The sequence below is a fragment of the Protomyctophum parallelum genome (assembly GCF_964188405.1).
Source record: "Protomyctophum parallelum genome assembly, chromosome: 13".
Taxonomy (NCBI): domain Eukaryota; kingdom Metazoa; phylum Chordata; class Actinopteri; order Myctophiformes; family Myctophidae; genus Protomyctophum; species Protomyctophum parallelum.
Window position 1 is genome coordinate 3,164,682 of NC_139708.1, and position 12,095 is coordinate 3,176,776.

The 12,095-nt window shown below is 43.9% G+C and overlaps 2 protein-coding genes across 3 annotated transcripts in view; one reads left to right on the top strand and one right to left on the bottom strand.

Moving 5' to 3' along the window:
- yipf2 (Yip1 domain family, member 2) overlaps positions 1–3,565 on the top strand; it is a 60,076-nt gene extending 56,511 nt beyond the window's left edge. Inside the window, exon 9 of one of the 2 annotated variants that reach the window (XM_083779861.1) lies at positions 1,945–3,565. In XM_083779861.1, coding sequence (XP_083635987.1) covers positions 1,945–2,025 — 81 coding nt within the window. In that variant the 3' untranslated portion in view covers positions 2,026–3,565. The remainder of the gene's footprint in view (positions 1–1,944) is intronic. The other variant, XM_083779860.1, reaches the window with a different exon arrangement.
- A 5,209-nt stretch (positions 3,566–8,774) lies between these two features.
- LOC310869641 (integrator complex subunit 3-like) lies at positions 8,775–11,840 on the bottom strand (the record flags this gene model as incomplete). Its single annotated transcript, XM_083780472.1, has 1 exon — positions 8,775–11,840. The coding sequence occupies one exon, from the start codon at positions 11,838–11,840 to the stop codon at positions 8,775–8,777; it is 3,066 nt and encodes a 1,021-aa protein (XP_083636598.1).
- Positions 11,841–12,095: the final 255 nt, after the last annotated feature.

Consider the following 12,095-nt stretch of genomic DNA (forward strand, 5'->3'; position numbering starts at 1 on the left):
ACCACCACCGTGGACCCACGTATGAACTAGATGGTTTATAAGAAATGGCACGGCGGCCATCCTTGCAGGCAGTGACAGACAGTAACGGAATGAGAATCCTGTAACCTGTTATTTTGGGGGGGGTGTAGCGGCTCCTATCCAGCAGAAATTTACAACGCTCCAAACTGCTGTCTCAAAAGGGTTTTTTATTTCCCAAAGTTGACACCGTGAAAACTGTAACACAAAACATACAAATATTCTTTTAAACCACCATGAAATATGCATTTTGAATGTCCTTGTTGTAACTGTCGGTCAATCATGACTTCCGGATTTATAGGTAAACAAACACAATGAAACTTAAACAAACAAACAATCGACGGAACTACAACACTATTTACAAACACAGAAACCAACAACATGCAACGTACCGTGTGCGCCTTCTGCCGATTCTTTTAGGAGCTACTCTTCATTCTCTTATATTTATATTTAAGGACACTCTTTCTGGCGTTAGCAGAGCTCCTCTCAACCCCGCGACTCAGCTTGAACTGCCTGAGCCAGCTCAGACCGGTGCCATTAATGCTACTCACAGGCTCTTCCTGCACGCCCTCAACACGTCATAATATGAACCAGGCACCACACACGGCATGTAAATACAATTTACCCAAGAAATGTACCTCTAATGTTCACATTTGCAATAAAAATAGAATAGAAAATAGAAATAGAAAATTACAAAATCCCATTTGCTGGGACAGTTACAGGGGGCATTGATGATGAATGTTACTATTAAACTTAAACCAAATTCATTAAACTAGTACTCACCTAATGACGCAGCCACGGAGGATCTACCATGTATAACGTAATTCCAAAGTGTTTAGCCTACATTGTTTAAGTCAAAGACGCATGCGGTTTTTACTTTGGCTTAAAGCATGTTGTTATTATTATTCCGCATAGAGTATATTCCACCACCACCACCGGCACTGTCATAGTAGCTGGCTACAACCGAAACAACTTCCTCTTCCTCTTCAAAATAAAAGCTACTTGTAACAATACTTTTATTTCTTAAGTGAACTTACAGGATGTAGTATACGCAGGATGTATAGTAGGCTATACTGCTGCGCATTGGGGTTTGGGAAGATAAATCACACAGATATGAAGGCAGGAGAAATAGACTCCGGGCAGTCGGGGCTTTATTATTTTTAAATCTTGCACACAAAATGAACAGGCACACATTATAGTAACGGGACTACTGTTTTGGAAAAGTAACTAAAAAGTAACTAACTACTAAATTGCAAAACTAACTAACAGACCAGCAATGTGTCGATGTGATCTGTCTCATTTATCTCCAAAAGCCCTTGAATAAATATGATAGAAGATGATTAAAGATTACTGTCATTATGATAATCTCACACTATTGCACACACCATACGTGTAACTTTCATTAGCTCTCCCCCCCAATAAATATATATATATTTTTTATTGTTCCAAGGGCCACTAGGGGGCGCCATTTGAATACCCCTGCTCTAACCCCTAATTGCTCCCTGAGTGAGGCACAATGGCTACCAACTGCTCTAGTGATTATAGGATGGGTAAATGCAGAGGACAAATCTCACACACGTCCCTCCCTCTCTCACACACGTCCCTCTCTCTCACACACGTCCCTCTCTCTCTCACACACGTCGTGTGTGAGAGAGAGAGGGAGAGAGAGAGAGTGGGTGAGAGAGACCCCGCTGTGCCTTTCCATACAGTGATCCAGATAAATATCAAGCATGTTTGAAAATGGTCAGGGCTTTTTATATCAGGCTTTTTTATGTAGCTTGATCCAGTATTCATTATATTATCTTTCTACCTGTATATAAACCTGTTGTAAGTTCAAATTCAATCTTAACCATGTTAGACTCATTGAAAACACACAGCCCTGCGTCTGGTGACTGATATTGTCCTTCTAATGCCTCTCTCTCCTCACAGATGTACTTCTTCCAGACTGCGGTGCACAGCACCTCAACGCCGATCCCCACTCTGCAGCCCACCACCCAGCAAGCCCACTAACCCCCAGCGTCTCCACGACCGCTCCACCCAAGACCGGCGCTCCAAAAGCACCATTTTACACACTTTCTTTGCGTCTAGCATTTAATTGATTGTTTGATTTGTTTCCATTGTGCTCCATGTACACATTCAACATCTTGACCGGGACCCAAACTGGTGGAAATGGCAGATCTACAAGCTGTGAGCTTCTAGTCGGCTACTGTATATTCACTATACTACTTGTATCTTTCTTTTTTTTTTTTTACGAATTGCTTTTGATTTTCTTTTTTAATGTATTTATTTTTAAAACTGACCCCCCTCTCTCCCCCCTCTCTCTCTCTCTCTCTCTCTCTCTTCAAATACGTATTTATTTATTTTTAATGTCGAAACAAAAGCCACAGTTTGGGAAACACTGATCTGAAGAAACAAATGCAACCATGCAAGAAACAAACGGTACTAAACGATGACATATCAGAAATAAGCCTTGTATGCCTTAATTCATTATAATTGCCCTCTACTGTACATACATAACTACAATTAAAAGCACCTTAAATATTTTCTTTATTTTAGAAATAGTTCATCTTTTTCCCAAGGGAGACATGTGTGACTTTTTTCCTATGCTGTCATAGTGGGTGTCACAGTACACTATTTATTTGACAGAAAATAGGCATAGTGTCTATTTTATGTCATGATGATGTATTCGATGATAAGAGCGCCGCTATTTCTAAAATAAAGTAAATATTTAAATGTATTTAATTAAATTTTAGTTAGGGCAATTCTAATGTATTAAGGCTTATTTGCACACGGATCCTTTTAACTTCTGCAGAGGCGTGCCGGTCAGTTTGATCCTCCTATCTTTGTGTAACGACCTGCTAATTCACGACCGACGCTGAATCCTTACCAAGTGGTGGGGAAAAGTACAAAATTGTTTTACTCAAGTAAAAGTATCAATACTGCAATATAGAAATACTATATTACAAGTAAAAGTCTGGAATTCAAAATTTACTTGAGTAAATGTGCGAAAGTATTATGCAGAATGTTCCATTTCACATGACCACACATTGAGAAACTAGCTTTATGCCCCAGGGTGGCCCCTGGGCCCCCCAGGGTGGCCCCTGGGCCCCCCAGGGACCCTGGGCCCCCCAGCCCTTGACCGTTGTCAAGGGCTGACGTACAGCAATGTGTAGAACGAGGCATCAAGCTCCATTTATACAGCGGTGGAAATAGCCGATCTACAAGCTCATAATGTGGCGCAATGTTTGCTTGTAGATCGGCTATTTCCGCTGCTTGATTCCATCATGCGACAAAGTATAAAAGAAAGGTACTGTAAGTGATGATCTGTGCATGTTTGTTCAGTAACAGAGGTCTCCCTGTCTCCAGCTCTATTATTAAAACATGTTTGTTCAGTAACAGAGGTCTCCCTGTCTCCAGCTCTATTATTAAAACATGTTTGTTCACTAACAGAGATCTCTCTGTCTCCAGCTCTATTATTAAAACATGTTTGTTCAGTAACAGAGGTCTCTCTGTCTCCAGCTCTATTATTAAAACATGTTTGTTCAGTAACAGAGGTCTCCCTGTCTCCAGCTCTATTAGAAGCACTATCCCTCTCTGTTTCTGGCGCCCCCTATTGGTACTAATAAGTCATATACTCGTGCTAATGGCCACATAGTTAGGTAGGTAGACACATAGGTAGACACGGACATTGCTGGTTGTAGGAGTGGTTGCACCACTCAAAAATCACACCCGTGTGAACTGAGTGTTGCAACTCCCATCCCCCCAGCCACCCCCCCCACCCTCTCTCTCTCTCATTAGCAGGCAACAGTGCAGCACTATATTCTGGCACAACAGCGCCACTTTTGCCCCTACTCTGCTACTCATAGTCACATAGAGTAACGTCACATAGGTTAACACGGACATTGCTGTTCCTTGGAGATAGATGCCTCACTGGCCGTTGCAGTGCTGAAGGCTTTTTTTAACAAATCATGACAATATACATTACAATACAAAACAAGACAAACAAACACAAACAACAAAGTTATTAATACAACAATACAACATCAGAGACAGGGGGGATTAGATTACTAACAGAAAACATTAAAGTGAACACAAAGCAACAGTTTTCCGCAGCTTTCTTATTTAGAAGTGCTGAAGGCGTTTGCTGATGGCACACTGCCCAAGTGACGTCACTCATGCGACTCCGTGTCTCTCGCTGTCACCCAAGTGACTACTGGCCAATCACAGCGCGTCTTTTCCGGGTCTTATGTTACGCACGCGGAAGCTTGACAAGCTTCCGCTCATTGAAGGCAAATCAAAGATATTCTATATAAAGAGGCGACACTCCCATTAAGTCCCGCAAATGCTTTGCAAGGAATGTCGGGAAAATTGTGCCTTCAATGGTGACATGCGCCTCAGAGCCGGAAAGGGCGTCTACGTGTATATGTCTATGCTCTATGCACGCACGCCATTTTGGAAAGAACTTGGGGCCCTTCCCTACTTCCTTCACAGGTGTTACCAATGATACTAATGAAGGCTCTGTGCCATTCTGGTCAAACAGAGTCAGGGTTCTGCTGTTGTGCAAGGCTGGCTCACTGGAAATACTGCTACACCAGTGGCTCTCCAAGTGTCCTTGAGTGGGTTTCAAACGGCCATTTCAGAGTTATGGGGGTCCTTGAAATTATAGTTAACCGAGCCTTAATAGTATCATCGGTAACACCTGTGAAGGAATAGGGAAGGGGCCCGGAAGAAGGAAGAGTTATTCTCCATGTATAGAGCTTTGCTACTCTCTCCTGATTCAATGACATTTCTTACCAACCTGCAAATGTATTTTCTGTTTATTAAAGAGCTGGAGAGACAGGGAGACTGTTACTGACCAAACACTCTAGAAATGGAGCAGCCTTAGATCCTCAGGTAAGGCTCTCTTGGATCGGGCTTTAGCGACCTGGGCCTATAGGCTTTGGAACACACTCCCTAAGGATCCGAGACTAGCAAAATCAGTGCTCCTCTCAAAACACTTGGACTATTTGCCTTTTCAGACCAAAATTCTGGCTGAGCACACCTGCATAGCTTCTTCCAGAAATCAGTAGGCCTACAAGTGAGAAAAACAGGGTGAGGAGTGCCCGGTTTGTTCTGAGATGTACTATACTTGTACTGTACATTGACAAATTGAATCTCATCTCATCATCTCAATCTCATCAGATGTTTGAATTTTCAGAAATGCTGGAAATAGCAGATCTAAAAGTTCAGAACGCCACACGATGTAATGGGCTTTGAGCTTGTAGATCAGCTATTTACTCTTAAGTATAAAGTTATTCAATTATATAAGCTATTTCTCATATCTGCCCCGTGTTCAATGACAGGAACACAATTCTGTGAAACACACATACAGGTATTTCAGTGCATAGCCGAATCCGCCATTCCTTCATGGGGTGAAAAAAAACAACACAGCTTTACCATTGGAATTGCATACATGGTTGTTGTGAAAATTTTAAACGGGACCGCCAAATGTCCTGCCTGTGATCCGAGTTTTTGCGGGGTCAAACAAAGAATAAACACATGACGTGTGGACAGAATAATTAAAATAATTAATCACAATAATTTGAGTGATCATCAAGCAAAGTGTCATAATCGTGACAGCCCTAGTTGTTAAACATAGGCCTAACTTTAAACATTGACTGCCATGTATTAATTTATTGAATTAAGTGCCGAGATCTTTTCAGACGTATCTCATTTGAGGGGAAGAAATCACATTGCATTTTTAAGTCACTCAAAACTCGAAACGGACGTAAATAAAGCTTGTTGTGATTCAAATCTGGGATTAGAATTCGAAATAAAAGCTTCTGAAAAAGGTCTGTGACTCAATGGCCGTGGCCATCTTGAATTTTCGGGTCATCGCCTGGTTACGGGACTACTAGATAGGCGCTGTTGGGGCGCTTGTTTTACATCGCCGGCTAGTAGGAAGTAGTGGGCCGCCCACAGAGCGGGGCTTTCGCACATTCAAACACAGCCATACACGTTCTGAATGCCCCTGTTGACAGATTCAGTAGCTCAGCTCAGAGTTGGACTCTTGAGAGATTGTAAGAACAGCAACGTCTTCGGAATGCCTGCCTCAGGGACCCCACAGTTCACTTGGAGGGGTGAGGACACGGTGACATTTGCGTTGACCACCTGTTCTCTTCCCCCCCAGGTAGGATTTCACCCATTTCACAGACATGCTATCAAACATCGTCCTTGGACCACGGCCCAACTATTTGGTGATCTGAAACCTTTTGACATCATGATGGCATGCCTTCCTCTTTAGCTTAGACTTCCCTTCAAAATGTCTCCTCAAGAAAACTCTGCTTGTTATATTTCATGGAATGCTTTTTGTTGTTGCATCTTACTGTACATAGCCTACAAGTAGGCCTACATAAGAATAATAATACATTAAAGAAATGGATTCCTGGGACAGTAAAGTCTACGGTCCAGGGACCCCCAGGGGTCCTGTAGGGCCTAGAGGTTTCCAGGAGATCCACAGCTATAACCGATTGATAGTTTGGAACCAAATGGACCGTTACAGATCTGTAACTCCGAGCAAATAGAACCAAATGGACCGTTACAGATCTGTAACTCCGAGCAAATGGAACCAAATGCGGTCTTACGGGTCAGGACAAGTGAGCCCTGCAGCATCTGGACAGTGGCTATCACCGTTTGGTGATTGATTGATTGAAATTTGTATTCACACTCACAGTTTGTAGAATGGGTACAGTTCAATCGAAAGTCAATAAAAAAACTGCTACGAGGATAAAACCAGAACAAGCACCAATACTTGTTTACAGGTAGGGGCAGCAGTGGCTCAGGGGTAGAGTAGCCAGATGGCAAACACAAGGTTCTCAGTTCATGGTGTATGAATGTGTGTGTGAATGGGTGAATGTAATGCACAATCTATGTAAAGCGCCTTGATAAAGGCGCTATATAAATGCAACATTTACCATTTATATCATGATCCTCCATTGTCAATCCATCAGAACATTTAAAGACATACACATACACAAATATACACTTCTATGGAAAAAAAAAGGAAATCATATACAATGAAATGAGGGGCGCTTTTGATGTACGATGTCATCGTAAATCAATTTACGTTAGCGGACATTTGACTTTGCTACATAAGGTACATAAGGTGGTCCCTCATTGGCCAAGTGTGATTGGTTAGCCGATTTGCTCGTTTACATATCATATCAATGTCAATGGCGTTTAATATTTTGATGTTTAATTTACGTCATATTTAGCGGAATTATCATCTCTTATCATACACCATCATGCATCTTCTCATACTGGCTAAACAGAATGCCTGTTGCCTGTGATTGGTTGGCTGATTTGCTCGTTTACATGACGTAGATTTTCTCTTCAATGGTAAATGGTAAATGGTGCATTTATATAGCGCCTTTATCCAAGGCGCTTTACAGAGATTGTGCATTACATTCACCCATTCACACACACATTCATACACCGATGGCAGCGGAAACCATGCAAGGCACCAACTAGCACATCGGGAGCAATTAGGGGTTCAGTGTCTTGCTCAAGGACACTTCGACAGTAACTCTGGGGGAGCCCGGGTTTGAACTGGCAACCTTGCGGTTACCATCCAGGCACTCTACCCCTGAGCCACCGCCTCAATGTCATGGCGTTTCATGTTTTGATGTTTAATTTACGTCATATTTAGCGGAATGCTGACGTAATTTCTCCATTCATTGTCAATGTGCCACGTGTGGGGAAAAGATGATTTAGCGGACATTTGACCTGAATTCCCCTTTCATTGTCAATGGCAAATCTTGAAACATGTGGGGACAAAAGCTGTTTATAGGAGGGGCTAGTGCCCCTTAAAAAAATCACACTTGTGTGAAGTGAGGGGCGCTCTTAATATCATACATCATCATACTTACATCATACATTACATTCCGTGCTTAACCAATCAAATCATTTCAAAGCTGGGCAAAGAAGAGGCTACGTTCCCTCAAAAAAGGGGGGAGGGATTTTAACTTTTATTCACACTCGTGTGAAGTGAGGGGCGCCCACTGTGGCTGCCACATGATGTCACAGGGCATGCTGAAAAGGGGGCATGAATAAGATAAAGTCCATAGCCTTGGCTGCTACATGGCGTCACGAATGAAAGCCAGATGTTGGCGGGGTTAGCAAAGAGGATGGGGAAAAACTAGCAGAAAAAAGGGGGTCAATAAGTTTATACACACACACACACACGAAGTGGGGGCGCCAATAATGTAGAGTTTTAAATGTTTGTGTTAAGTATGCCCATGTATTTGTTTCTTGTGAAGCTTTATCCACATTGGTTACAGTTGTACTGTCAAACACCTGTATAGAGCCACTGATACATGCAGAACTTCCTCCTTTAGTTTTAAAATGTATCCACGTTTTGTACTTTTTGAAATACGTCATTGTTTTTGCTCTTCTTTCTCCTACAGTATATTCAGCTATTAGTGTAGGTTTTCGTCTTACCCAAACATTAAATTCCCATTGACAATGAATGGAGTATTTACGTCATGATGTACGATGATAAGAGTGCTCTCACTTCACAAAGGTGTGATTTTTTATTAATATTTCGTATGTGTTGTTATTATTTCAATGGCTTTTCTCTACTCAGTTCAGCCCCTTTCATCAACAGTCATTTTGACTAATCCGCAAGATTGAGGGCTATTGACAGATCATTGGTACGTTTCTAACGGAGGCAGGGCTTCGGTGGGAGCAGCAGGAATGTGATTGGCCAGTCAATCAGTCCATCACTGCCATTCGTTGTCAGAGCTGACAGCAGACAAATCTTTTCTCTTCCTCTTGGCCGCTTTGGGTTTAGAATCCTGCTCATCCGATGGAGAGCTGGAGATGGATTCCTCTTCGTTGGGATTAGCCAAAGCTACTTTCCTGCTGCGAGGAGAAGACTTCACGACCGCTTTGCGGCGGCGCTTTGAAGGTTTCGACTGACTGTCCTCACATTCCTCCACCAGAGAAAACAGATCCTTTAACCTCACGCTGTGTGATTCATTGCAGTTGGCCTGGGCATGCTGCAAGGCCTGGAGGACGGGTATCTCACTGAAGAAATTGTGTTTGGTGTCGGTCAGACTCAGTCGAAGGGTATCCAGGTGTTCTAGGATCTGCTCCAGTGTCAGCTGGGCATGCTTACTGCTGGTGCTGCGGATCGTCTGTCTCTTTCGAGGCTGGTTGTTGGTTTTAATGAGCAGAGCCCTGACATGCTCCGACAGGATGTCTTCATGTTGGGACAGCCAGTGTCTCAGTACACTGTTGGTGAACAGGTCCTCTGGATGCCATGGCCGACTCAACACCATCTTCAATACGTCCTCCGTGGGCTCCTCTCTGCAGAGGGGCAGCAGTAGGCAGGACAGAGCCTCTGGGTGCTCTTTATGGTTGAGGTCTGACAGAATGGGTAGTATGGCTTCCAGGGGAATGCTGTGAGCCAGAAACAGTTGCCATGTGCTGTATTGTTCAAACGTCTCCCACTCTAAAGACTTCATCAGTGTGCTGAGAGCCACGTCTATTCGGAACATAACCAGGTTCCCAGTCATCGCGTGACACATTAATTCGTGAAGCTGGGTCGGGTCGATAACCGCTACTATCATGTTGAGCAGTTCGACACTGTGCAGCGTCTCCTCAGGAAACTCTGAGTAGATGGTCGGGATGAGGTAACACAGTAGTCGTACATCGTTCTCCTGACAGGCCTTCATGTCCATCATCAGACAGGTGTGTAAATCTCCCAGAGCAGTCGCGTGAGCAAACAACTCATACGTCTTACCTACCGCTGCCTTACTGGCCTTCAGATAGTACAACAGGTGATACCCTAGGTTGTTCTCTTTTTGGTAAAGTTCGATCAACATGTCCAAGAGGACGGAGAAGCCAGCGTTGTCTTCTTGCATCGCACACAAACTCCTGAACAGCAAACACTGCGGCTTACGCACATACTCCTCCAGAGACTGCTCGCTGATGTCATCAGGCAGAACATCTCCTCCGAAGTCACTCTTAAACAGTATAGCCAGACAGGAAGCAAGTGTGGACATCTGGTCTGTCTCAAAGTCATCCTCCAGGATCAGATCCACTATCCCCTGCATGAGCACGCTCTGCATCTCAGTATCACTAGTTTTCTGCAACTGAACCACCTTCTCTTTCATCGCGTTACCTAATTGGTCCAGGAAGGGTGTGATGTCAGCAGATTCCTCAGTAATTGCCGATGTGACTTGGGGGAAACTTATCACTCGTTTCTTACCTTTGTTGCATTCATCTTCATCATCACTAAAGGCAGCCTCTGCGTTGTCATAGCAAGCCTTGTCCAGCACATGGCTGTCCACCTCCATGTCGGACTCTCTTTTCTCTTCCCTTTTGTCCTCCTTTTTCTCTTCCACAGTTGGAGGTGAACTACAGAAATCCGGGAATCGTTTTCTCAGCATAGAGCGAAGCTCCGTGTCCAGTTTAGGATTACCAAACAGTGGAGCTATCTGAGGCAGGACTCCCTTCTCCTCGATTAATTTCAGAGAGTTGGACATGCCCTGTTTCACGTGAGACTCCAGTGGAGGCCAGAAATGAGTAATGATCTTGCACATGAAGTCCAGCAGTGTGACCGTGATTTCAGGGTGAGGCTTCATAGAATGATGCATCACTAAGATAACAGGCTCTATATTCATGATACTGTCCTTTTCGGAATTGAAGAACAGCCAATCATAGAAGAGAGCCAGTTTAGCATTTGAGGCCGCTACAGGAGACGTGCAGGTGGTAAGGAGCCAGCCAACGATAGCCCAGCGTGGCAAGATGCTTGAATTCAGAATCTTGTTGGGCGGATGAATGACCCCACAGATGTAACGAATCAGATCACAGCATAGCGATTGGCTTTCTGCTGTCGACAGGTACTGTTTCTGAAACCAATGTTGATAGCGCTTCTGCTGTCCAAAACGCACCTTGGATGTCATAAATAGTATTTTTTCCTCCATATCTGGAGTGAGTCGACAGGCTAGGAACCGACTAGATGTTTTAGCTGTTAACAAGTCTAAGAGACTATTGAAATCAGGACTGAGGGATGTTGGGTTATGCAGTAAATCTCTCCACAGCAGTTCCATCTCTGGTATACTAGCGACACTCTGCAGCAAGCGAACCAAGTCTCTGCCAATGACACAACAGTCCATAAACCTATCTCGCAGCAGGCAGATACAAAAGTCCACCTCTTTCTGTCGGAGTGGTAACAAGATGGGTGTTCCATGATCCGCTATCAGTCTGAGATAAGTATAGACGGACAAGGCAACCAACAATCGACTCTTTAACAGCCAGTCTTTGTGTTCTACTAAGATATCCAGAACATTCTCAGCCAACCCCAGGTTCTTATTGGAGATGTCTCCCCCTGCTATTTGTTTCATGAGATACATCAGAACTTCATCAGTCTTCGTCACATTATTCTTTACTAACTCTTTGACCAACCACAGCAACTGTGTTCTGGGAACATCTTGAAGTTTGGGGAATTTCCCCCTCATGATCTCCTTGAGTTTCTCCACAATAACACTCATGCAATCTCTAGTGGCCAGCATCAGGTTTCTGAACGACCTCTGTGCCTGGTTGGGTTCAGTCAGGATCAGATGCAATAAACCCAAACATACTTCCTTGTGGCCTTGAGGACCCTGACAAGCATGACGTGTGAGGGGGTCGTAGGGCTCCTGTTCTGAACGCCCATTGGTCAATCCCTGAAGGATCTTAACACAGCCCTCCAATTCTGCTTCCAATTTGTCTTTAGCGTCCACTGGAGTGGATATCAGCAACCGGCCCGTCTGCTTGGTCTTGGCGGAAGAAGTCTCCATGTCATCCCGCCTCCCTGACCCCTGCTCCTCATTCACACCATGGCCTTGGTGGCCGGCATTTTGTTTATTCCTCTTTCTTGTTCCAGTAGGTGTCATGGTTGAGTGAATGGCACCATTAGCGGACTGGACCCATGCAGTACCTTTTATCAGAGTACTTGGAGTATGATGATGATGTCATTCATCTGATGTCAGTATACTATGATGACAGTTATCTCTTTTGGCACAGAGTTACGACAACTCCGTTCACTTCATGGT